Source organism: Mustela putorius, unplaced genomic scaffold (assembly GCF_011764305.1).
Source record: "Mustela putorius furo isolate JIRA1106 unplaced genomic scaffold, ASM1176430v1.1 tig00003932_pilon_pilon_pilon:0A:0A, whole genome shotgun sequence".
NCBI classification, from domain to species: Eukaryota; Metazoa; Chordata; class Mammalia; order Carnivora; family Mustelidae; genus Mustela; species Mustela putorius.
The window spans coordinates 608,747-636,407 of record NW_025422077.1 but is presented as its reverse complement, the minus strand read 5'-3'; the positions used below and the strand labels follow the sequence as shown (position 1 = coordinate 636,407).

Genomic DNA, 27,661 nt, shown 5'->3' with positions numbered 1-27,661 from the left:
AAATGCTTCTAAAGAATTCTTAAGAATTCCTAATTTTAAGTTTTCTAAAGGAAAATCAATCCTGTTGTCAGTGGGTTAAATCTTTTTTTTTTTTTTTTTTTAAGCTGGGACACATGAATCTCAGTATTTACTTTCTCAAGTTTAACCGCCGTCTAGTGATCAATAATTACTGAAGAGTTCCCACCCACTGTGGATCCTCCGCGCTTTTTATGGTGTCTTCCAGCTGACAAAGTCTGTGCTTTTTAGGTCATGTAGAGGCTACTTGAGAGAAGATGAAGGAAATGTAACTCATCCCTGTTAGTACTAAGACTGATTAGATTGCCGAGTCTCTTGTTTAAGTGTTTTGCCACATCTGCCCAAAGCAAAGTGGAGCCAGAATTAGGGTAGAAATGTGAACCCTGAAAGGGCACTTGTGATGTGTTCTTATGGTAAGAGTTAGTGAGTGCTCATGTGAGTTTACCTTACCTTCTCTGTTTTTTGTGAGGATTGAGAATAATATGAACAATACAATTTCTGAGGGAACATTAAGGCTTTGGAAAGTTCTCTAGTAACTATCCCAGGACATCGAGTGCCTCAGTTACTGGAAAAAGAAGTTGGAATTCCTCAGATTGAAAACACAAGGTCAAGTAATTTTTTTGCTACTACAAGAACCTTTCCACCAAACGAAAGCTTCGTTCCCCCTTGAAAATCAACAAATATTAACTAGGGTATTCAAACTCCATCACAAGCTGCAACTGTATGAACTCATTTGTGAGTGTTCAAGGGTGCCCTAAAATTTGAGTTCTTCCACATTCCATCTTTACAGTTTTACCAAGACTAATGTGATGCAGATGAGACACGAAACCAGAGACATCCTCAGCAACCTTAATAACATTTTCTCACCACTGCTGATAAAAGGTCAGTGATCAATTTGTCCTCCTTGGAGTGGGTAATTTCTTTTAAATGTTTGCAAGTTTCCAGTGGAAGGTTTCTGAAGATACCCAGCGGCCAAAGTGACAGAGATTATCCCCATGTGTTTGTCCCCACACCCCCAGGCCAAAATATCGTCGTACTCTAAAACAGGTATTATGTCACAAAAAAATATTCCTCAGTAAAAATCTTTGGGAGTTTAAGGGAAAATGAGAAATTGAGTGCATGACCGTCCTTTGTGGCAGCCTCACTGATTTCATACTTCCTTTTTTCCCTTTGGTTTCACTCAGCAAGGGCTTAGAGGTCGAGCAAAAGGACCATTCTCCATTCCAGTTTTTGGTTGCATATGAAAGCCCCTAGTTCTGACTTAAGGCCACTCAGTGAGGAAACAGCTCTAGTCCTATCTGCTCCAAGAGCTACACCTAAATGTTTTCCAAAGGGGTTTAAGGGCCTATTCCTAAGGTCTCCAGTGTATTCACCTGTTTGTGGGCCTGGTCTCCAAAATCTCTGTCTAATATTTATAGTTCTTCTAAGTTCCTTTGATTTTATTATGGGATTTGAGGTCTTTTAAGCCACAATCAAAAAATTCACAGTAACTTTTCTATTGAATTTTATCACCTATGAGGTTCCAAATAACATATAAATCAATGGATACAGATCTGGGAACACTGAATTAAGCGTTCTTATAACTACTCATTGCTCTGTAAATTTCCGCCTGTCCTGCACAGGCTTTGGAAAGCCTTTGAAAATCAATCTCAGCTCAAACCACAATCAGGGCTTAAGTTCCACCGTGAGGGGCTTGTTCTGATCTGGTTAACTTTAAGAGACAATTCAGCTTTCGGAGTGGCTGGCTGGCCAGCGGGAGAGGAGAGCTGGTCAGAGTGGTAGAGGAACAGGGTAACTGAGGGCCACAGGACCGAACAAGAGTACGATCAAAACTTTTAGGTTCAAGTTGTGGTTTGAGCAGATCTAGAAAAGAGATAGTCTTTCACATTTTTCATTGGTTTCCTTCACCAGAATATTTAGAGAGACAACAGTGGAAGCTGAATTCTCTTGCAAGCTTTTGCATACCAATAAAAAAATACAGGTCACTGAACGTTCGCCGTTTTACTCTTTCCATTCTAAACCACTTCTCAAAAAGGAGGAATTTTGTTCCAATGAAAGGTTTCCCAAAATGGCTACCAAAGTTAAACTACTGTTGGTAAATTTATGCCATTTAGGAAGCAACTCACATGTATTAGTTACGATGTAAATACGTGCAAAACACCTTCAGAAGACACACACTCGCGTTCAGGCTGAGAGGAACACATGACAGTCTGGCAATGGTCAGTCAAATCAGTGATTTGTTGACCTTATGTCCTGGGCACACAAACTAATGGCTAGGCAGCTTCCAGTAGCCAACCTGACAGGTCTTGGGAGACATAATGTTTGGACATGAACTTCCTACTAACCATGAACAACAGAAAATAATGAAAAGAGTAGTGACAAAAAGTAACGTTGCTAGTAATGAGGCAGCTTTCTCCCAGGGATGTACGTCTACAAATCTCATGAAATAATCAAAGAATTCCTGAAAGGCGATCTTCCAGGACAAAATACACTTACCATTTGATAGTTTGATGATGAGAAGCTGGAATTGAGATCTAATGCAAGACTTACCTCATCACTGGCCTCAGTGGCCCACCATTTCTGAGAGGGACTAGGCTTTGGCACAAAGGAGGTTTTCAGTAGGATCTTGGTGGGACTTCCAGGTAGTTGAACTCCTCAAAACATCACCAGATAACCCTTCAATAAACAAAAGTCACATTTAGTAGAACTTACTGCAATAAGGGACACAGCAATGTCTCAGAAGAGATAAGTCAGAAGTAGAATAATTTTAGGACTTTGGGGATTAGACTCAAGTAGGTTAAGGGGGTCTTTCAAAGTGGAGAGTTGAGTAGGATTGAGCAAAGCTGTGATGTCACAGTTTAGGACTGGGTGACACATCTAGGTGAGGGTCCCGAGTAAATTGTTACAATAAGAAGGCTACTTGCCAGTGTGCAGTTATTATCTTGACTCTACTGATTTGTGGGCATTTCTGGAAGCAAACAGTGGATTTAATTACTAGTTTGTAATCATCTTTCCTAGGTTAAAGTTTCCTAGAAGGAATAACTAAATCACGTAAGTGGGTTTATGGATGCCTACAAGTCATGTTCACAGACGGTCTCAGTTATCGAAGACTCTGATTTTAATACCTATAAAAGTAGAATTTCAAATAAAAACATCAGATGTTACAAAAATGGGTATTACCAGTAAACGAAAATTTTGATTAACAAAGTAAGAAGAAGAAAACATGATGGGGTTGCCTGGGTGGCTCAGCAGGTTAAGCATCTGCCTTCAGGTCAGGTCAGGATCCAGGAGTCCTGGGATCCAGCCAGGCCCAGCATCAGGCTTCCTGCTTAGCAGGGAGCCTGCTTCTCCCTCTCCCTTTCCCTCTGCCCCTCCCCCTGCTCCTCCTCTCTCTAGTTCATTTTGCTCTCAAATAAATACACTCTTAAAAAAAGTAAAAATAAATTTTAAAATATCAAGAACACTTCATTTTAAAATTCACTGTCAAGGGGCACCTGGGTGGCTCAGCCAGTTAAGTATCTGCCTTTGGCTCAGGTCACAATCCCACGATCCTGGGATCAAGTCCCACACCAGGCTCCCCATTCTGTGGGGAGACTGCATCTCCCTCCACCTCTGCCTAGCTGTCTCTCTGTCTCTCATGAATAAATAAACAAAATCAAATTAATTCATTAATTAACTTAAAAATTCACTCTCAAGACTTAAATATTTCAGTAAGCTCAAACTTGGAACTATCCAACAGAAAGAGCACATACAGAAGTGGTTCCAAAATGAACTGTGTACAAAGTCACCAAGAAAGTCTCAGTGCAGCTCTAAACCCAACGTTGTCTATAGCACAACTAAGTCTAATAAAATTAAAAACTATTAGAAAAAAAAAAAAAACATAGTCTTTTCCAACAGCAACAAAAGAAAATTGTCTCAAAGAAAAAAAGTCCTAAGTAAATTAAGATAAATTTACAACTGCTCTTCAAGAAAGGCACAATAACCAAAAGTGGCAGATAAAGGTAGAGCAGATAAAGTGGCCCTTTTTACAGCGAACACACTCCAACAGCCAAACCAGGCCGGTCTTCTGAGACTGCCGTCTTTTTTTTTTTTTTCTCTCAAGTATACCTTTTGCCGGCGTTTCCTTTACTTAAAATAATAAGTGGTAAAATGATAACATTTTTGAGAGGAAAAAAAAAGCCTGTATGTGCTTACAGCTAAACAAAATCAGTGAACATGACGCCTTTTGATACATTTTGATTGATACATTTGATTGACAGTCTTCACTCTATGCCAGGCCCTAGGAGTGCTGCAAGTGCCTGAGATTCCCAGTGTGGTTGCCTATGGGGGTCCAAAGCACACATGTCACCCTGGGGCCAATTGAAGGAGTCTCTGATGGTGCCCTTGAGCACGTGTTTTTTTTTGAAATTTCCCTTCGGTATTCTACGTGCAAAGCTGAGAATAGCTACAATAGCGAACAGTTCAAAAGAAGCTCCGACTTTGACTTCAGCCCTACTAGTCTGGCTTTGGCTCTTCCCTTCTCACAGATCTCTATTGGTATCTGAGGCCAAATATGGCAAACTGATGAAATATGAGTAGAAGGACAGCAAGAAGCATGACAGACCCAGAGGGCTAGCATCTAGCATCCCCCCAAACATCTCAGTATGCTGTGATCTTGGGCCGACTCACTGAGTGGACAGAACATAATAAAGAAAAAATTACAGAGCTCAAATCTTGGGCACAGTAAGCCAACTTGACAAATGCAGGGCAACGTACATGGGACTGAGCAGCAATACACACGAAAAACTCTTGAGGCATTTAGCTGATTTTAAGCATAGCGTGAGTCAACACTCATTTGGCTGCCAGAAAAGAAACTCCATTCGAGGCTGTATCAACACATGCGCAACGGCTGGACGAGAAGACCCTTTCTACATGCTTGTAGAGCGCTTTCAGCTCTGAAGCTCATCCTGAGCGGTATCCTTTACCAAGAACATGGAAAATTAGATTACAGTTGATGAGGGAATGTGGAGCGGTTGTTTTCCTAAAAAAAAAAAAAAGGATATTTATCTGGAAGGAAAGCTAGCATAGGGAGAACATGACAGATGTTTTCAAAATAGTCGAAGAACTCACATGTGGAAGTTAGATTAGATTTATTGTGTAAAGTCCAGAAGTCGAAAGCAATGGATACGTGGAAGGAAATGCTTTTTGGCAATGTTGATTTTCAAAAGGCAGAGGACTCCCTGTCCTGAAGACATTTGAGCCTTCTAGTATGTAATGGGGTGGGGGGTGTGGGTTCAGAACTTGGAGAGTTGAATCAGGTAACGAAGTCTCTTCTCTGTCCAAGACTTTTTGATCCGTGTATTTAAAAGTAGCTCGGGAAACCCAGCATCTGGGTCACCGGCGACTCGTCCAGTCAGCCCCAAAGAGGGAGACAGCCCATGCGATCGGCGCCACATCGTGACTTTCCAATGGGGGAAATGCAGTGACTTTTCTGCAGATGTCACTTTCCACGCTGTGAACAGCACACGTGTCTCTTGATCACTCCCTTTCTCCCTGAAACCCAACTTCCCTGCAGAAACTGACAGCGCGTGTCTTTCCTCTCCTTGAAGACTGAGGCTCTACGTTCCCCACCCGCCCAAAGTCCGGGATCCGAGGGGCTCCTCAGCACTCGCCCCGATAGCCCGCCCTGCCCTCTGAGCTCTCCCGGGGTGCTCGGCGGCACACGAAGCGACCCAGAGGCAGGGAAAGAGGGGCCCGCGGCGGGGTCCGCGCCATTGTGAGGACTTGCCCTCGGACCTCCTGAAACTCCGGGACGGCTGGCGAACCTCGAGCGGGGGCGCCGGGGGCGAGGCGCGCCGGGCGCGGGGCCGGAGCCGGGCGGCGGCCGAGGACAAAGGGTCGGCCGGCCTTCCCCGGGACGCCGCCCCAGGCGCGCTCCGCCCGGCCCCGCGCCGCCCGCCGGCCCCCGCCGAACTTGCCCCCCGCGCCGCGCTCCCGGGAGGGGGAGGGGAGAGGGGAGGGGACGCGGGGCGCCGGGGCGGAGGCGCGGGCCGCGGGGCGCGCGAGGAGCGCTTCCGAGGGAAAGTGAGAGGGGAGGGCGGCCGGGCTCGGCACGCTCCCTCCCTCGGCCGCTTTCTCTCACATAAGCGCAGGCAGAGGGCGCGTCAGCCATGCCCTGCCCCTGCGCCCGCCGCCGCCGCCGCTCGCCCCGCGCTCCGGAGCCGCCCGCGCCGCCGAGCTCCCCGGCCTGGCCGCGCGGCGCCCCGCCGCCCTCCTCCCGGCCGCCGCTCGCTGCACCGGGGAAGGGGAGGGGAGGGAGGAGGGGGCCGCGGGCTCGGGGGGGTCGGAGGGGCCGAGCAGCGCCGAGGGGGTCGGCTTTGCCCCCCTCGTGCCAGAAAGCGAAAACAGAAAGGCGAACCGAGGCGCCGTCCCCGCTCGCCCTCGCCCTCGCCCTCGCCTCACCTCGCCGGCCCCGAATGCGGGGAGCTCGGACGTCCGGTTTCCTGTGAGGCTTTTACCTGACCGCGCGCCCCTCCCCGGCACTGGCCGGGACCGCGCCGCGCCGCGTGGGGAGCGCCGAGCCGCGGACCGCTGCCGCCGCCTCCGGCCGCCCTCGGGGGTCGCCGGCGGCTCCGCGCGGAGGGAGCGCAGCGTCGCGGGGGCGCCGCGCCCCCCCCCCGCCCCCACCGCGGCCCGGCCGCCGCGCCCCGGGTCCTTCCACCATGCACTTGCTGGGCTTCTTCTCTCTGGCGTGTTCCCTGCTCGCCGCTGCGCTGCTCCCGGGTCCGCGCGACGCGCCCGCCGCCGCCGCCGCCGCCTTCGAATCGGGACTCGGCTTCTCCGACGCGGAGCCGGACGCGGACGAGGCCCAGGTAGGTGCGGGGCCGCGCGCGCCGGGGCCGGCCTGGGGGCGAGTGCGCGGGGCGCTGCGGTGTGGGGGGTCCGGGGGAGCCGGGAGCCGCGCCGAGCGTGGGGTGCTGTTCCACCTTCTGGGCGTTGCATCCAGACTTAACCGAGCTGCCCGCACGCTTCCTCGGAGAAAAGTTTTCTTCTCCTGGTTTTCTTGCAGTGGAGTTGTTGCTAAGTCGGGAAGCCAAGTCCGGAGAAAGCGGCGGCCGCAGAGGCGGCGGCTGGTGCAGATCGCAACCTGCCGGGAGCGGTCCCCGCGGTGCACCCGGCGGGCTGGAGCCCTCGCGGGGCGCGCGGCTCGGGGGAGCCCGGGTTCGTCCGGTCGGGACGGCTCGCCTCTTCCCGCATCAGATCAGTGGGCGCCCACGCAGCTCCGGGGGCTGGGGCGACCGGTCGGCCGAGGTTTGTTTTCCCGGAGCCTTGCTCTTACTCCGAGCACCGGGCGTTTTTAGGGAAAGTGTAAAAGGAATGTAGTCACCGGCTTGGGATCAGGACTTGAGATTCCCCTGGAGAAGCTGGGCAAAGGTGGGCTGCAGCACGATCGCTTGTAGACCACAGTCAGGCAAGACTTTACAGCTTCATAAGCTCTGCGTTTCTGAAATGCGCTAAAGTACTGAAAAGTAAGGTGGATAGTTTTATTAAGTAAAAGAGGGTTTAACCCTTTGCCAGAAAATGTTGCCACGGTACTTTTGAGATATTCTGATTTTCAAACAGGAGTGACTGTATTTGTGCCTGCTTGTGCTCTTCCAAAATGTGTACGTAAAACGTTCAGCTCTGTCATAAGGATGGATAGTGTGCTGAACGGAGTTTGGGAACTCCCGGAGAAGTTTTGTATTCAAAGGCCTGCAGAGCCCCTGACTGGGTCCAGAATGCAGTGCTTTATTTCACCCCTTGGCCAGGGGTGTGTGACTGTCAGCTGGGAGGTGACTTGATGAACATACGTTGAATAACTGCCTCCACAGTTATATTTTGAAATAACGTTTTACGATGCAGAAGACTAATTTAAAAAAAATCAAACTACCTTTAAACTTTAAATTTGGGGGACAAATTATTTTAAAAAAACAACAACAGAATTTGTAATTATATATGGGTCCAGGGAAAGAAAACCTTGGGAGGGAAAAAAAATGTCAAATTACAGAAGAGTGTATTATGTGATTTGTAAAATAATTTTCAACACAGATACTTAAGGTTGGTAGAACTATTATCATGAGAATGTCTCCCTGTGTTTAAATGCCTTGAAAAACGTAACATTAGACCCACTTACACTTCCTGTAATTTGAATGCCTTGGGTTTCATGATATCTGTTCACTTTCTGTCTCTGCAAAGTCAAATTATTAAAAGTATGACTTAGTAAGGCAACACTCAGGTGGCTGGTGAAAGAGATCAGGGAACCTCTTGAGAGCAGGTTATTACCTGTGGTAACTTACTTGAGTTTGCAGGAGGAAAGGGTGAAGAAGGAAGTAAAATGAGAAGTCTTTCCTGATAAGCCAAAAGCCTGTGTGGGAGTCACTCACTGCTGGGCCAGTCTTGAAGGACTGGGCCCATGTGTGCACATGCATGTTTATTTTGTGTGGGTGTGCGTTTGGAGGTTAAAGTTATTTTTCATCTTCAAAATATCTTCTTCGGTGATGTAATCAAATCTTTCTTTGGCTGTAAAAATCTTCACGTGCTTTTATTTGCTTTTCGTATTTAGCCATCTTTTATATCCTGTATGGTGAATGTGAGTTGATATTCTGTATGTGACAGAGACTCTCTTCCACTCGAAACATCATTTTAAGTCTCTGAGTTCTGCAGCCCCTAAGACAGTATATTATTTCTGCACCAAAATGTTCCTCATTGGTTGAGTGGAAGCTTGACGGGGCAAGCGTCATTAATGCCTTTCGTGAAGTTGCTGGTTCCTTGCCATGAGATTCCCAAGAGACATGGTCCAGAGACTCCATGTCTCTCCCTAGTGGCCTAAACAAGTGGCTCATGAGGAGGTAAAGCTGGGAGAGGAACTGATTGTTAACGTCCTATGTGGTACAGAAACCCGACCCCAAGAAGAGATTTCAGAAGGTAGATAAGAGACACTAAATATACAAAATCTTCGATAAATGCAGTTTGGGTAATTGACACTTAGGAAGTATTTTTATAGTGTTTTAAAAAAAATACAAAACAGCTCACAAACTATAAACCGAGCTTAGCCATCAAGTCTTTCACCACACTTCCCCCAAACCCGTACAAAAAATGGGAGGTAAGGGACGCCTGGGTGGCTCAGTGGGTTAAGCCGCTGCCTTCGGCTCAGGTCATGATCTCAGGGTCCTGGGATCGAGCCCCGCATCGGGCTCTCTGCTCAGCAGGGAGCCTGCTTCCCTCTCTCTCTCTCTCTGCCTGCCTCTCCATCTACTTGTGATTTCTCTCTGTAAAATAAATAAATAAAATCTTTAAAAAAAAAAATGGGAGGTAAAATCGCAGACGTGAACAAGCATGTACAAACATATATATCATATACATCCAAGCGCATATGAATAAGACTCCCTTGTCCCTTGACTTATATTTTTATTTATCAGGTTCCTCTTTTCCTGGTTATGTGACTTACTAACAGATCCCAGAATGTTTCCCCGAAGGATATTAGTACAAGCAAGCCAACATGAGAAAAGTATGGCAGGCAAAGTACTGCCTATTATATAATTAAAATTATATAATTAAAGTATTATAACATAATATTATATATTATATAATTAAAATTAAGAGGAACTATTTAAAATTATCGTCTAACTCAAAAACCTGCAAAACCTGGCAAGAGCACTAGATTGCTAAATACAATTGCTAGATTTGCCAACATGAGATTGTGTAGCATTCACTCTGATTGGTTGGAGTTGAGGAGTTTTTATTTTAAAAGAAAAAAAAATTATTTATCATGAAAAAAGAATTACAAGTACTATACTTTTATTCCAAAAAGGGGTTAGCAGGGAGTATAAATACTTAGGTCTTTATATATTTTAGAAGCAATGAATTCAAGGTGAACATGTCTTATGTTGCACATGCCTGTGTTAAAGATCAAAATCCACAAAAGAAGGCTTAAAGGTTTATAATGTCTCAATTAAGGGAATAATCTAGATCAAGTATGATTGAATAAGCAAATATAACTTATTTTGTTTTACATAAATAACTTTAAATAACCCTACTTTACAATTTAAATGCAAAAAAACCGATTATTTTAATCTTAACACTAATTGCTTTAATGAGAATAGCTGTTTTAAATTAAAATAGTAAAAGAACTTATGGTTTATGCTTACTATCACAAAAAACTTCCTAATAATGGTAACCAGTTTACAACATGCCAGATTTTCTTTCTCCACTGTTTATAATTCTCCATACTTTTGTACTTGTTTTATTTGTGTTTACTGTTTCAAATTAATCAGTGATGATGTTTTTCAACAAAAAATGTGTGGGTTAACTATATTAGAATTCCCTAGAGGTCTTTAAATTTTTTCCCCTTGCCTGAGACCAACCAAATCTCTAGGTTTGGCCCTTGGAATATACATTTATACTAACATCCTAAGTCATTCTCATGCATAATGACAGTTTTAGAATCACTGAACTACGGTATGTAACAATGACTAATTTCATGGGTTTTGCCATCTTCTTTATGTAACTGTTGAGTTTGCAGGGTAATCTGTTAGGCAGGGGGTATCTTAAAAGACGTAAGCCATTTTTCCTCTTTTCGGGGAGCATACAGCTCAGATAGAAAAAATAAAGACTTAAGCACAAAAAATACTGTGAGGTATTGAAGGAATAGTCCCAGAGCATCGTCTGTGTCCTGAAGTTTGCACAAGAGAGTCATCCACGTGGCCTGGAGTGCCTTGGTAAGAGGCAGAACTTGGGCTGTAACTTGGGTGAGAATTTCCAGCACATGACTAGACTATATCAAGCATGGGGATCCCATTTGGGTCATGGATGGGATGAGAAGGTGAGAAGGCAAGGGGTTATATAGAATAACAGTGAAGAATCTTAACTATGAGTAAGTTTTTAGAAATGGTTGTGGTCACGTCACGAATGACCTAAGACACTTGAAGGTGAATTATGGAGGGTGATTCATGCTCTGAGCACCTGAAAGACACAGGTAATAAGAGAAGTTTTGAAATCATTCTGGGACTGATTACAAGTCATAAAGACTTGCTGGGGACATGGTCTAGTGAAGAAGCAACAACAGTATTCTAGAAGGGAAGTGATATGTAGAGCAGAGTTGAGGCAGCAGGAGCAGAAGTCAAAGCTGTCACAGAGAAAGAACTCATAGATTTGTGGACTCATTCACAAGAAAGATGAGGGAGTAGAAGAAACGAACCTTGGCATCAATACTTTAATCGTAGGGCAGCGTGGGTCCTTGCAGGTTTGGGGCACTGCGGAGAAGAGCAGAGACTGGTTTTCAGGGATCCATGAAGGCTGACGACAGCATGATTCTGTAAATCGCTTAAGATTTTCCTAGTCTAAAAACTCTTCGGAGAAGCAAAATAAGCTTTACAAATTAACATCCCATTGGAGGAAAATCATTGCCTTGGATCAACAGGACTTAAACTGTGTAATATCCTTAAAGTATGTGAGCATTTGACAAGTACTATTACAATCCTGAAAGGAAAATTAACAGTCTGCATATCCTACCGCTCTGCATTGAAAATGGAGAGGTAAATTTTACTCCACTGAATTATTAGGCTCTAAGCGCAACTATAATACATAGTCATTGACTTGTGGCCTTCTCTGTGCTTCGTGTCACAGGACCCGTGACATTTCTCGGATGTTCTGCAGATGTCCGTACTCTCTGGCAGCAGTCTTTAGAAAGGGGTTCAATAGTAGGGAAATATGAAATGTCTGTGAAAGTGGAAACCCATGAACTTTCTTGTCTTCACTTCACTCCACATCGATTTATGTCGGAGGCCCAGAGTTTCACTCCCTAAGAGCCCCTTTCTGAGGAGGGCAAAGGATGACATAATGGAAGGACTGGGGTTTTGTCCCCTTTTCCCAAGCATCTACGCTTCAATGGCACGTCTACAGTTTTTACGATTATGAATTGCCTTAGAGTGTACGATTAAGTGTTTTGTCTGGTTACCTATGGTTTGGGACATAAAAGAGCTCAATTCCTCTTTGGTTTGGGTTTCACTTCTTGGAATTTGTTCTTCTGAATTCAGGACACCTGATGAACAGTCATTTGTTCAAGAATTGATTATCATCAACTTTGCTTTGTAGGAAGCACTTCTTGGTATCAGTCGCACAGCTTTAGGGCTGGTGGGTCTCTTTTCTTGGCTGTCCAAGTTGACCTGAGACAGTGGAAGGTGGTGGACTGGGGACACTGCTTTCTGCCCTTTTGGGTCAACGGCTCTTGAGGTGAAGGTCTTGGCCTCCTGACCAACATGGCAGCAACCAGGAGTTCTGTCTCACAGCTCTTTCTAGGATGTTTTGGGACTCAGAGGCTGGTGGGAGAGCACAGAAGGTTGCTGTGCCCCTGGCACTGGTGTTTTTGGCAGCTATCGGGGTATTTACAGGTTCAGATCACTCCCTGGGGACCGTGCAGACATCTGTATATTGAGTAGGCATTCACATGATCTTTAGGTCTTCTCGGTAACATCCTCAGCATCTCTGTGTGCCCTGCACTGTGCCAAGAGCTGTTCAAGTTCAGTTTGTTTTTCATTACGTCTTTCTGAGATGGATGTTATTTTATTTCATTAAAGATAATAAGCCCAAGACTCGAATGACTTAGCCGGGAGCGAGGATAGGGCTTTCTTTCTTTAGTTTCTCTTTTTAAAAAAAGCTTTTGCAGCACTTATTTTAGAAAAGTGTGACCATGGGTTTGGGCCTTCCAGATCTGTGAAAGGCCCATGACCATAGATAGTCTTTTCTTCCTGCAAGTGGTAGCTGTGCACAAGAAGGCAGAGAGAAGAGGGACTCTGCACATGGGGCCTAATCCGGTTACATTTATTTGAGTCCCAGTTCCCTTACAATTGGACAACTCTGAAATAAACTTGTACTTTCCTCCAAGCCTTACCATATGGTGCCCCCTCCAATGAAAAGGTGGTCATACATGACCTGAGTGCCTAGTAGCCTTGCAAGAATGCGTGCATAACAAGAATTCTAACCAGAATTCCTATCACACAGTTTTTCTAAGTTGCACTAATACAACTTCGGTGGAAAGATTATGGTTTTACCTATGCCCAGTGACCTTTCAGGAATAACTGGGTTTGGAAAGAACGAACTGTGGTTGGTAGAAGCATTCAGGTCCTTGGGCTCCCAGGCATGCGTTGTTGCATCTTGTACCAGCTACATTATTTCCGGTCGGTGGTCATTCTGTAACTACTCCCTAGTCCTACAGTTGTTGCAGAAGGCACATTTGTGAGTTCAGCTCTGTATAAATTGTAAATTAAGGTATCATTGATTTTTCACATTAGAAAAAGACTTGATAGTTCATTGAATGATGATAGTTCATTGAACTTACAATGTCATTCAAAAATTTACAGTAAATATTATAAATTAGTCAGTTTAATTGTTTCTTCTGAAATTCCCTCATGTAAATTATTCAGATCATTAGTCAACTCACTCTTTTTCAGAGTTTGTAGTTTAACTGTAAGAGAAAGAAGACTTTGTCTTTATTACTGGGCATCCATCATGAAGTCAATCAAATGGATGCCTTGAGATGCCTATCACTGGTACATTCTTGCTGTGTCCTGGTACTGATCGTGCACCAGTGGCTTTCAAATGTGAGGGGGCATTGCTGCAGTTCTGAAATCCAAAAGCTCATTTTCATAAATTACTTGGTGCTGTAACCCCGATCTGCTCTAACAAAAGGTTCTTTATAGTATTTATCATCTAAATTTGCATATTTCTAATTTCATTAAAGACATAGTAATGTATTTACTGATGAGATCAGCCTTGCCAGGAGTTGGTTGTATGTTGGTTACATATAAAATGTATATGCGGGCACTGAGTTTCCTGAAGGATTCTGTGATCTGAAGTTAGCGCGGCCCCCAGGGCGGGGGTATGGGTTTGGATAGAAGAGCAGTTCTTTCCCAAAGGCTTCCCCCACTCCCCTGATAATCTCATTGACCACCCGGAGGGGAAACTGAGGGACTCAGGAAGGATGCCATGGTGATAGGCTAATTCCACATGAGATTTGTGGATTTCTGACTCCAAATTCTCCTACTCGAATCTATGACAGTTCAGGAGCATTTTAATGAATTCTCACCCACAGCAGCTTTGACCCTAAGCAGGAAATGACAATGCGGTGAGTGAGGCATACAGTGCGGGACAATTCCTGTCTGTAACAAGCATGTGATCCTTCGTGAGGAACGAGAAGCTTACTCACTTAAAATACCAAAAATGGGCTACACCGTAAATGCAGACAGTGTCAGAGCTGTTGTAAGCAAGTCTCCTGATTTACCAGAAATTGTTGGGGAAGCCCCTGGCGGCTGCATGGACAAGCATGGAAAGGCTGGACTGGCGTTCTGGCAGCGGCAGAAAACAAGTGGATGCTGGTTACAGAAACAAAGGAGGGGGCATCTGGGATATCGAGAGCAAAGCAGAGAGGCAGGAAGGCCAGTGCTGTCAAGAGGGGTTTGGGGAGGTGAGCGGGGAGTGGACCGCTTTGGCTGAGGAGTCCAGAGCTGTAAGGGAAACCAAGGGGAATCTTGTAGAAGGTGTAAGAAACCAAGGAGCAGGACCTAACTTTGGAACTTGGCTGAAAGCAGTAGGACCACTGCAGATTCTCGTGTGATAGGCTGAAATGGTGTCTTAAGGAGCTTAATTGGGTATCATTGTACAGAAGTGTCTAAAAAAGAGAAGTGGAAGCTGGCCACAAGCTTCCCCGGAGCCATTTTCAACTGCAGCCTTCCTTGAAGCCTCTGTCACTGCCTAGCTCTTTTCATTCCATGGGCCACCCATAGACGGCATCTGAGCTCCAGTATATGCTCCTGGTTATGTCTGATGGATAGTGAAGACCACTGCGGACTTATGTAAGCACCCATCACTGCACTATCTGGAAACATTTGTAAAATATATTAATAACAGACATTTTTTCTATTATGGCTCACATTCCAAACAGAGCAAGCAGTGTAAACAGTGGTCATGATTAGTTACACACACACACACACACACACACACACACATTCTGCCCCCCTTTCTCCGCTCCCCCCCCAAACTTAGTCACACTTCAGACTGCCAGCCGTGGCTTATGTATTCTTTCTCACCTAGCTAATTATTTTTGGACATCCACTGAAAGAGAATAAAAAAATAAGTCAGAATATATGATATTATATTCCCTATAGCCTATACACTGATTTGGAGTTCAGCTAGCAATTAAAGAGCTAGAAAGTGAGGGTGGGAGAGAGATTGATAACCTTGAGATGTCCTAGCAGTCTAGCAGTTCCCTTTTATTTTATTTATTTATTTATTTTTAAAGAAGCCTCTATCCCCAGTGTGGGGCTTGAACTCAAGACCCTGAGATCAAGAATCACATGCTCCATCAACTGAGCCAGCCAGGCACCCCAGCAATTCTTTTTTAAAAAATCTGCTTGCAAATATTCCTACCAACAGTAAGACTAGGCAAGGGAGAAGCAGAAATGAGGTATCAAATTCTGTAAATTTTTGTTAAATAGATAGGTTTCATCACCAAAAAAAATCACAGACCTAAGTACTGTGGTCCTAGACATTTGAAGTAACTGTGATAGTCTTCAGAGTGATTCTCCAGCACCTTCCACCTAATTTATTACATTTGTACTATAAGTTTACTGACAATTTTCCTGATTTCCTAAATATGGAAAGGGGAGGTAATATTGATATTTGATTTGGAGAAAGTTGGGGAAAATCCACGGTGTTAAATCCCTCAGTGTATGGAGGCTACGTGTTGTAGATTGACTTAGAATGTGTTTCCACATCTCCCGTGTGCCTGGGTTTGTGTCTTTCTGTGAGTGTGACAGCTCTGGTAGGTGGTGATGGTCATCCCCTGAAGTGCCCTGTACTTAAGTCATAGCTGAAAAGGATTCTGGTCCACACAGGAGTGTTATAATGCCATATAATTTCATATGACCTCATCCTGAATACTTCAAAGCTTTAATGCTTTATGTTTTTTTTTAAGGTTTTCTTTATGTACTTAAGAGAGAAAAATCGAGAGAGAGCGTGAGTGAGCATGAGCCTGGGGAGAGGGAGAAGCAGACCCCCCGCTGAGCAGGGGACCCAGAGTCCCCGATGCAGGGCTCCATCCCAGGACCGCAGGATCATGAGCTGAGCTGAGGGCAGACGCTTGACAGACTGAGCCACCCAGGCGCCCCAAAGCTTACATACTCTAAAATTTACATCTCTATTAAAGAAACAGACTGATGTTGCTACTTCAGTGTGTAAACCTCTCAAGTCTGTATATTATTAATTGGCATAAGAGAAATAAAAATATACATTCTAAATTTACAGGGAAACCATTCCAGAAGATCTAAAATATTAAAAATACCATTTCAACAAAGAAAATATAATGGTAGAATGTTAAACACAAGAGGTAAACTTATGTAGATTTGTTTAGAAAAACGTAATGGTCCTGCTTCTTTGGGGCATTCTTCCAGAATGGGAACCAACAAAGTCTGTGCCATCGTTGAGATGAATCATGGAGTAGATACTTTACTTCTTGGGCATGTCTGATTTACTTGAGTGCCCTCGTGTGTCATAGGAGTTGATTTTGTTTGACGGTTCTGTTTACTGGTTCACCAGACGGTCAGTAAACACTGTGACTTTCTTGGTGCAGAAACTGGATGGTGACGGGAGTGGGCAGTGTAGGAGGGGGCGAGCAGACAAGGAAGAGGAAATTCAAAATGAGTGGTATAGACAGATTCTGGCTCTTCAGAAAGAGCTAACAATATGTTATTTCTTCAATAACATCTTGAAAGTTTACTTCCTTAGGTTCAAATACAGATGTTAGTCGAAGTATTTTAGGAACTTTTGATCAGAAACCATAGTTCTAAACTGAAAATGCATTTCTGACTCAATCTAGACCAAAAGATAAGGCAGACACTAGATTTTCAGCCTATTTGTAAATGAATAAAGAATTAGATAATACATCATCTATACAAATCCATACATATCCATGTGGATTATCTATACAAATCTATCTGCAGATACTGCTGTCATCTTGTTTTAAACTAATTTTCCGTATCTTTATTATAGGACTAGAACTGTATGCCATGATATAAAATGCACTTTATATTTTAAGTTCCACTCCACTTTCAAATTTAAAGTGTAATGTCATTTTCTCTTCACGGTCATTTTTATTCTCATGCTAGGTTTTTTTTTTTTTTTTTTTTTTTTTTTCTGTTAAAAGTACCATACTTGTGTTTTTTGGTCAGAAACAAGATTAAAATAACATCGCATATTTAATATTCCTTTCTGTGTGGAGGAAACATTCGTGAAATTAATAAGACTTCCGATGTGAAGTACTTGAAATAGATGAAAAGTTTCTAAAAGGAAAGAACACGTTTGACATTGTGGTTGTTCTGGAAGCTTCTCACCTATATGAATGGGAGCCCCTGGGAGAAGGGCCACACTCCTGGGAACTGGCCGGGAGTGGGGGAGGCTGACTACTTATCCCTTTCTCAGCCATCTAGTGTTCAAAGGTTTAATGCCTTTTTTTTTCTGATGGCACAAATAATTATCTTACTAAGAGATGTGTTGGTAAGAGCCCTATAAGCTTTCCTCAAGATAATAGTTCATTTTCTTCTCTTTACGTTGTTGCACGGCGTCTTTTCTTCTGATGCCCCCTTCCCTCCCCTCAAAACCAATTGGGGATAAACTTGACAAACAGGAAAATGGCCGCGATTCCCTCTAACCCGAGCGACCACACAGCTGCCTTTAATCTTTGAGTGGAATTCCTATAATCTGGAAAGGGCGACTGTTACTTCCTCTCACTCAGATTCCTTGGAAGTAGCCGGTTAATCTCCAATACCAGACGTGAGGCCATCCCAAACCACCGTGGTTTACTTTACTACAGTATCCTTGCCTGCGTGGAATATTTTTAATTCTTTCTTTTTGTTTGCATCTGTTGTGTGTATTTAGTTATTTTGCCCATCTTAATGCCCTCTTCTGAGTCTATGTTTTGAAACATGGAATACTGATTTAGATCCGTGTTTGCTTATGGGTCATGACACTTACGACTTCCCTAAAAAACAAACTAATCCTTTTGTCTCAGAGCCACATTTAAATTTGGGGACAATCGTGAATCATTGTTTGTTCTCTTTGAATCCTAGGGCTTTAAAAAAAAAAAAAAATTGGTGGCCATCCATGCCGAATTAGAGTTTTACTAAGGCCAGAATTACTCATGAGTCATGACCATCACACTTAAAATTGGGTAATTTGAAGCTGCTTTAGATACACAGATTAAGCAAATAATGATGTTATACCATTTTGTGCAAATTATTTTTTTCCTCCTAGACATTCATAGCAGCAGAGCGTGCTCTTTTGGAGACCCATTCTGTTTTACTTTAGAAAAACGCACCCATGTGTCATGGCCCCAGGAGCACAACATAATTCTATTACCGTACTGTAGCATATGGAGACACCTCCCCTAGTGAAGGAGAGATGAAAATATTTAAAATCAGTGTTAACTTTCTCTGCCATGCTTATTTGACCATGTAAGCCCTTCTGCATTCTTGAATTGGGGGTGATGTTAGTGTGACTGCCTCAAGCTTCCTCTAGCAGAAAATATCTAAACTTTTGCCTTCATATGCCAAGTTTTTTCTTTTTTTAACTTGACTTTAACTTTATTACACCTCTGTAAAGTGTCTGCAGTATGGCAGGAAAGAGAACAAGCATGCCTGATTTGCCTTCACTAAAGCTCTGCCCCTCTCAGGGCTAACTGTGGGTTTTCTCCCCACCAGGGTTGTTGCAGACCAATATAAATTTGACTTTCTGCCCCGAAATTAAAGTGGTTAACTTAAACACTAAAATATTTATGTACGAGATTAAATCTGTGATATTCAGACGAACTGTAGGCTATGCCATATGCACTGTGTGTGGCACGTTAAGTATTAAATGCTTGCTTTGGGTGCCTAGGTGGCTCAGTTGGTTAAGCCTCTGCCTTCAACTCAGGTCATGGTCCCGGAGTCCTGGGATCAAGTCCAGCATCAGGCTCCCTGCTCAGCAGGGAGTCTGCTTCACCCTCTGACCCTCCCCCGCTTGTGCACACGTGCTCTCTCTCTCAAATAAATAAATATTTAAAAAAGAAAGTAAATGCTTGAGTAGCAAATGGGTTATAAATGAGTTTTAACAGATATGTCTGTGAAGTGCCAAACAGTTGCTATTCATCTGAACTTTAATAAGAGTTCCAGTTAAACATTTATGTTTAAAACCTTTCAATTTTTCACAAAATGTCACAACCTAGCATAAACATGGATTTCAATATCTCTTACTATAGGTGTCATTTAGACTGACCGGTACATGACTCTCCTATGTTGCATGATTTCAGGAGCAGTACAATGAACATTGTTTTCCATACTTATGTGTAGTCTTTTCCAGAACAATTTCTAGTTTTCTAAGTCTAAGCTGAAACTCTTACCATTTTAGTTAGTTAAATGCGTTTTTTTTTTCCCGTCTGGGTGCTTTGCTTTCCCCCTGACATGAGTAGGTCTGTCCTACGTGCAGTAATTCCAGGATCATGGTCTCTTTTGAAAGTTACCGAAACTCCCGGTTAAGGATTAATATTTCAGTCCAGTGCAAATTACCTCCCTTGATAATGTGCTCTTGGGATGCTGATAGATACGGTAACATTCTTTTATGAACCAAAATTTCAGAAACGTGACACATACTCTTTCTGATAAATTATACAATCTTTTCCTATAGTCCATCTTTCTACTCTAGTGGAATATTTTGCAGTTAAATATTTTTAAACACTTTAGATAACTTTTTGCTCATTACAAAATAACTACATCTGCCACTTGCCAAGAGTTTTTCATTGTTTACACCACCTCATACTACAGTATATAAATGGTATAAAAATGGCATTCTGTGACGATTGTTAACATTTTTAGTGACGGTAGATTTTCTTAGAGTAAATTTAAATTTGAACTTCAGTGTTTTGGAAGACCAGGTTCCAGGTTCCGCTGTCTTTGCCCCTCTGTACATCTTCCCGCTATTTTGATGCAGAAGTGATGCTGTTACATCGCAGTCACTTCAATTTTCATGTACCATTAACTGTTTGTGGCTTGGAAAACTTAGTACCTATTCTGCATCCATAAATACACATGTATAAACAGCATGTCAATGGTATGTGCATTTAGAGTGAAGAACCAGAATTTTTTCTAGACTTTCGGTGCCTTTTTTTTTTTGTGTGTGTGTCAACATGTATATATTTATCATAGTTTTGTTAAGCCGATTTATGCTCTTGCTGCAATTTGAAATGAGAAAATTTTCGAGGCTCTGTCTACGATTTATAACGACAACAAGAATATTTGAAATTGAGACACTCAGGAAATTGAGAAGGTAAGTTCCTACACATGTGGAATGAGGGTGTTTTGGATCAGACCAGATGTTTTGCAGCAGGAGTTGGAGCTGAAATATAACTGGGTCATGTTTGGTTATCAAAAGTTGGCTTAAACGAGACTGGTAATTAAAGAGGAGTGTAGTTTACATTAGCCTTTGTAACGCTTTAGTTGTCAGCAAAATAACTTGTTCTTAGGGCCAGGTGCTTTCGTCAAAATTATTTAATTGGGTAGTTCCTACTTGAATCAACATCTGATTATAATAGATGTCATAGCACTAAATACTGGCTTAATGATTGCTGGAGGAAAAAATGCTTGTTTCCTTCGATTTAGGTCATCTTAAGGAATAGTTTTCCCTCTGGTAGCATTCCTTTCTAGAAGAAGTTCCTGTTCACTTGCTTTCTTCATGTCTGTCTGCGTGTGTGTAGGTATGTGGCATTTTCTTTGTCACTTCCAATTATAATTGTAAGTAAATATCAATAGAAATTCTTTGTAACCCAGCATGGTTTAGTCATCAGACTCACCAGCAAATATGTCTACTGTGAGAAAACAGTGTCGGCCACAGCTAAATCACCAGCATGTAAAGTCATACTGTTTTCTGCTCCCCACTCTTTTTTTTTTTTTTTTTTTGTATGTACTATTTTGGTTAAAGCTCAATATTTCAATAATTTTGGGCAGAATAAAAATGTATGTCATTTTGAACTGCACACAGAAAAGACATCAAGTTCTTAGATTTGAAGAATTATTTAGAATTACAGCTTCAAGCAGAGTTAACTCAAAGAACTAGATGTCTAGGCACATTCTGCCTATAAATGGATACCTTATGTATACCGAGAGTAACTGTTAGATCCGTATCTGTCTCTTTATGAAATTGATTAATTGGTTCACCAAGTAGTTAATCACCTTCCATGCATCAGTATTTAAGGTATTAAGTAATATCTGAGGGAAACAAAGCTAAAAAATTCTAAGATGTAAGTTTTTATATGCTCAAAGTTGTTGTATATAATAGTGACTCATTTTTTTATGGGACAGTTTTCTTGTACTCAGTTAAGATTTATAAACTTACTTCGAAGCTTTCTTTGGAGATAGCATTGCCATAGGATAGTTCTGGCCAATGAAATATAAGACAGACTCTAGTAAAGATTTATGGAGAAACTTTTATGGTAAGTTTTCTGATAAGACACTTTTCTGATAAGACACTGCTTTTCTTCCTGCTTTGCTTTCTTCCCTGGGAATACGAAAATATCACTTATAATTAAAAAAATACTTTATACTTATCCAAAGAACACTTTTAGACTTCTGTGGACTAAAATTTTTATAATTATTAATGTAAGCATGTGGCCATGGAGTGACTTTCTAAATTTGCACGATGTCTTCCATCTGTTGCCCCTAGAGTTAAAATAATTTGTATCTTTATTTCCAACATTTTTTGCATGGCTGATGGATTCTCTTAAAATGTTGTTTATGTTCATATTTTGTAAATACTTTAAGAAACCACATTGAAAATAAATAAAAATTTTGTCTATGGAGAAAGTCTATATGTGTTGTCTCTTCTCACCGTTAGAAGTATTACTAGCTTGGGAGTGACTCCTAACCAACTCTCAGTGTTTGGAAGGTGGTAGCTAGGACGAAGAGAGAGAGAAAATTCTCCCAGGATTTAGAGAGAGAGAAAGCGAGAGAGAGTGTGTGTTTTGGATGAGAAGTCTCAGAAGTGACAGAAGTCTCAGAAGTGACAAGAAAACAAAATATTTTCATATCTTCATTCAGATTAATGAATAATTAAATACCTGGACTGTGCAAAAATTGTGTTTGATTCCAGGCCTTTATAAGCCTGAATTTGTTATCATTGCATCAAGATGGGAAATTAGGAAAGCATGCTAATTTAAATTTAAAGCAGCTGGAAATATAATACATGGCATTGAGGCCCATCTTCTCATCTGTCAACAAGTGCTTACAGATGCCACATGGACGGTTTTAACCGCAATTATAAAACTCAGTGGAATGTTTAGAGGTGATTCCAAGAATGTGATTGGCCAGCACACAGGGCACTCATTCTTAAGGAAAGCTCTGTCCAACACAAATTTTAAATGTATACAGTCCCTTCAAGATGGATGAAGAGTTTCAGCTTAACATTTGCGAGGGAGAATACCATCAAATAATATTAATTGTAGAATCTCAGTTTACTTTTTCTAATAATGGTGTATTTTTAAACACAATACATGTCTCTTTCAGTTAGAGTTGTGGGTTTTTTGGTTTGTTTTGTTTTTTTTTTTTTCCCTTAGCTATAAAATTATGGAGCTGGAGCCCCAGGCCAAACTGTAGTAATCTGAAATGATTAAAGATTTTATACTTGACAGGCCTTCTCCCTGAAGGTTACTGGCTTCCCCCTGAAGCTGTGGATTTATTATCCTCCACTCCAGGGTGGGTAAATGGCTTAAATTCACTCTGCCACGTTATGTGCCATCTGGGGCATTGCTGGGCGTTGAGTTAGCCGCATTTATACAGTGGACTGCCTATCTATGCTCAAGGCACTCTGACCATATCTGGTCATTAAATTGTGGTTCTACTCTGAGGCTGAACCGACTGATATCTAAGATATTCTTACCTGACAGTCTAGAGGCTACGAATCAAGACCTGTCATTTGCAGGAAGCAACATTAAATAAAGTATGTGTTCTAATGTATTCCTTCAAGACTTCATTTGGACCATGAAGTGTATTTTTACTTACCAAGCTTCTATTGGGATTATTTTAATTTCTAGAATTGGTCATATTTTTCCATTTCTTGCTTCTTTGATATTTAAATTTTCAGTTTCATATTCTTTTATTTTACATGGTGTAGCCATTTTATATCAGGATAATTGTTTGCCAGAAGAATAGTTTGACATGCCTCACATATGTAGACTACTGGCATAACTAGATGTAGTTACTGAGTCTCAAGCAAAAGTGATTCTTCAATTTTAGTTTCTGAAGTTATTAACTACATATTACCTGCTGGCATATTTAAAACCTAACACTTACAAAGTTAATTTTCACAATTATTAGTGAATTCAAATAATTCACAATATCAACCAAAATTCACATTTAACATTCAGCTTCATCCTATTAAACATCATTTGATTAATTATATATTAAGCAGTCCTATGCTATAAATTATTCAAGAATTACAGCTATTTGCATGTCATAAATCAACTGTATATTATGCATGTACTGGTTTTATTTTTATTTTCTTTTTTCCTAGCCACGTGCTGGGAGCAAGTAAATTCTACACGCAGAGTGTACATGCTTATCAGTTACCCCGTATTGTAAGGAAATGAGGTTGTCTTTGTTTTAAGTGAATTTTCTGCACTCCTGTAAATAGCCCTTTTGAGTATAATACCTCATATTTACATCTGCTGAGTAAAGCAGATTAAACATAACCTCATTTTAATAATTTGGCTACAAAATAAGAATTAAGGTTACTTCCCATTCGTCCATTGCTTACCACTTCTATTTGCAGTGGCCTGTGCACTTTTTAAAAAAATTTGCTTTTATACTTGTCTTTTGTTTCCTTCTCCTAATGCTTCTGTACTTTTGGTCTTTGATGCTAAGGAGGTATTTTTTGTTTTTCAGATTTCTATATTTTTTTTGTTACTATGGCCACACCTTAAAAGAATTTTATTTCGGCCTCTGGTGATCTCAGCAGCTACTTTAAGAGTATCTGTTAAAGTAGGATTTGGCTGTATGTAACAAAAAATAAAACTGTTTAAGCTGCAGTGGTTTAAAGAAACTAGAGTTTATTTTTCTCCCCAATGGGCTGTTAAGGACTCCTGCAGCGTAGAGCTCCATTATGCTGTCAAAGTGACCAACTCCTCTATTTTTCTTCCCTCATAGATGCACCCGAGCTGCTTCCTCTCCAGCACCCTGTCTGATGTCAGGAAAGGAAGAATAAGGAGACAGGAAGTGGGTGCCTTAACAGAAAAGCAGTAGCTTTCTCAGAAATCCCTAGTACATTTGCACTTACACTTACTAGAACTCCTTTGGCCATGTCCAGCTGCAGGAGAGGCTGGGAAATAAGGCACATGCGACTTCAAACAACAGTAGAACTCTTGAAGGAAGAAAAGTGTGGATTTTGAGTAGCGGTGTTTAGGACACCGTGTAAACATGATTTTTAGTCCCCCCCCCCCAATTTCCCACTTTTCCCTTCATGCCTGCAGTGTTGCTGTGTTCTTTACATACTTATCCGAAAGGTTAACGTTATCTGAAGTGCTGATTTTTAAGTAATATGAATGTATCATGTAAGAACTTCGACTCTTCAAAAGGTTTAAAAATCTAGTTTGGAGAGATGGTGCTTATAGGAAACATTTATAGAACGTGAGCACTTAAAGTTGCTAATTGCATTGGGTCAAAAGTAAGTGAAGTAGCAGAGAAGGGAAAAACTTGGAGAAGCTACTGTTCTTGAAAGATACCCAAGTAAGGTTGATTTCAGCGACGACAATAATGGATTCATCTCCACTGCTTGATGCAAAGACTTACTGTGCTCTTGTTTCCTCTCTGTGCGGCTGTATTTGTGAGGCAGTTTGGTATTGATGGAGATTTCCAGTCTGCCTTTCCCTCATACAGATCTGTCTGAAGAGTGGAGAACAGTGGTTGCCAGATGACAGGCCGCTCTGATAAGAGAGAATACCATAATCCCGATTAGACTGTGTTGATTTGCAGACAGCACACCACGAGATAAGGATAAAAAACTAACCCTAGGATAGAGATGGGTGATTCAGATGGCTTCCCGCGACGGGTAAAGCAAGTGGTACAGACCCAGCTGCATGGTCCTCACAGAAGACAGATGGAGGGGGCAGAGCCTCGCTACCAGATACGAGCATCTTCTCGTATGTTCTACAGTGCTGCTCTGTGGATGGCAGAGGAGCAGTGGGAAGGTGCTCATCATATGGGGAAAAAACAAACAAACAACAAAAAAAAAAAAAACAAAAAAACCCCAAGATTATGTAACAGGCCTCCATGTGTACCACCTTCAGTGGAATGCCCATAGCTTTTAGTTGAACTCTGTATCCTACTCAACGAACTCAAGAATGTTGCTAAAGTAGGAGCCCAGTGATTTTTCAGGGGCAGTGGTCCAGAGGACACTACGTGAGGATTAGATCATTTCAAAGCTGACAACATATTAGATGCATTCTTATTCTCTGTTTGGAAAGTCTGCACTGAAACTTGATGCCATTCTGCTTTCTCAGGGAAATACCCTATTCAGGTCAGTGGAAATAACAAGTCAAGTTTGAAAAGAGACTTCATATGTAGCCAAACAAACCTGCTAAATATATTTAGAAAATCATCCTAGTGACTAATATATTAAACATTTTCCACAATAATAATGTTGGTAATATTAGGATTTACCCTTTTTCATTGGAAATGACTTGTCATGTTTGGAAAGAGACTTTGTTGGTAGCTGAATATACTCACTAAATGTGTTTAGAAAAGATTTTTACAAACAAAACTTAACAAAAACAGCCTGTGGATTTTAAGCAATAATACTCATTGAAGTCTTTAGGTAGTTGGTTTTTTCTTAGTTTAACTTCTCTAAATATTTTCAATGTAACAGGAAAAGAGGAATAAAATCAGTTGTAATTGGAATTTTGATTGTTAAAGTTAGTTGAATTTTGTACTTCAGAATTGCTTTTCAAGATCATGTATAATTATCAGCTTTTTTAAAGTTGCCTGAAAACTTCTAATTAAGTAGATTTTCTTCCCAAGCCTTGTAGGAATGTTTTATGAAATTTATTTATTTATTTATTTATTTATTTATTTATTTATTTTAGCATAGGTTGCCAGGAAATAGTATTTTGGGGAAGTACAGGGACCCAGATTTGATTCTCAGATAATTTAAGTGTGCCTTCTGTAATCATTTTATTTTGTTATTTTGTTGGAGGGCATAGTGTAGTATAACAGTTTGGACTTTCGGATCAGAATTGAATTTGAATTTAGCACTGCCCTAGTAGCTGTAGGATCTTAACACGTCTGGGTCAGGTTCTCCACTAAAAATTGGGGGAAACGGTGTGCACCTTACGCACTGGAGGAGAGCTCATTTAAAACACTGTGCTGCGTTAACTGCAAACACTGGTTCCCTCTCTAGGACCTGTGAAAGTCTTTACCTGCAACACTGTAATTCACACTTGCCTTCAGGGCCCTTAACTAAGGTTTTGTCACCAAAGGCCCACAAATAGAATAAAGTTCATCTAAATATCTGTTTATTAGGCCACCTGGGTGGCTCAGTGGGTTAAAGCCTCTGCCTTTGGCTCAGGTCATGATCCCAGGGTCCTGGGATCGAGCCCTGCATTGGGCTCTCTTCTCAGCGGGGAGCCTGCTTCCTCCTCTCTCTCTGCCTACCTCTCTACCTACTTGTGATCTCTGTCTGTCAAATAAATAAAATCTTTTAAAAAATCTGTTTATTGATGTAGTATCTACTGGCTAAATACATACTAATTAAATATAAATAATGCATTGCTGTTTTTAAGGTAGCAGTGACCTCCATGCTGCTAATGCACAGTTATTAGATGCACAATGCACAATTATTAGAACTTTTTGTTCTGTGTGCCTTTCTGTGGTAGTCAGTCAGATACGGCAACAAGAGGAGTCACAAGGGAAACACAATCAAGCAAAGTCTGTTCCACTGAGAGGAGGAGGTCGTGGCATGCCATGCTTGGCCATATGGGAAGATTTTGGTGAGAAGCCCGGAAGCAGGAGTGAGGGGAAAGCAGAGACTAAGACCCTTTATTGGAATTTCCAAAGGAAAGCCATGGCGGGGCAGGGGAGACAGGATGGGATTGGCTGGTCTTAAATATCTCAGGGGGTCTAAACTGGAAGGCTGGTGCCTGGCTGCCTGGTAACCGGCCTTGGGATGTTAAGACAAAGGAGCAGTGCCTGGGGAGTGAAAGTGCCAGATAGAGGAGGTTTGGGTCTGGACTTGTTAGTTTGCATATCAAAACGGTGCTCCTCACTGTGCTCTTTGAAGCTCTAAGAAATGGAGGGACACTCCTTCCCACCAGCCTGTGAGCAAGTGCAGAGCAGAGAACTGGTAACTTCCAGCCATGCTTCTTCCTGCATTTTTTTTTTTTCATCTTCTTCCAGAACTTTTTATACTGACGTGCCCACGGCTCCACCTCATGCCCTGTGTTCTGCTCTCTGCTCACTCTCTCGGTGAACCAGTCCGGTCCCATGGTCCCAGATACCCCAAGTTACGTCTTTAGTCCAGTTCCCTCTTTTGAACTTCAGAACATAGCGGACGCTCTTTTCAG

General features: G+C 42.0%; 1 protein-coding gene across 1 annotated transcript in view; it reads left to right on the top strand.

Moving 5' to 3' along the window:
- Positions 1-6,652: 6,652 nt before the first annotated feature.
- The window catches only part of VEGFC (vascular endothelial growth factor C), a 98,611-nt gene continuing 77,602 nt past the window's right edge, over positions 6,653-27,661 (top strand). The window contains exon 1 of the mRNA XM_045069391.1: positions 6,653-6,866. Within this exon, the coding sequence (XP_044925326.1) occupies positions 6,717-6,866 (150 nt within the window). The 5' untranslated portion in view covers positions 6,653-6,716. The remainder of the gene's footprint in view (positions 6,867-27,661) is intronic.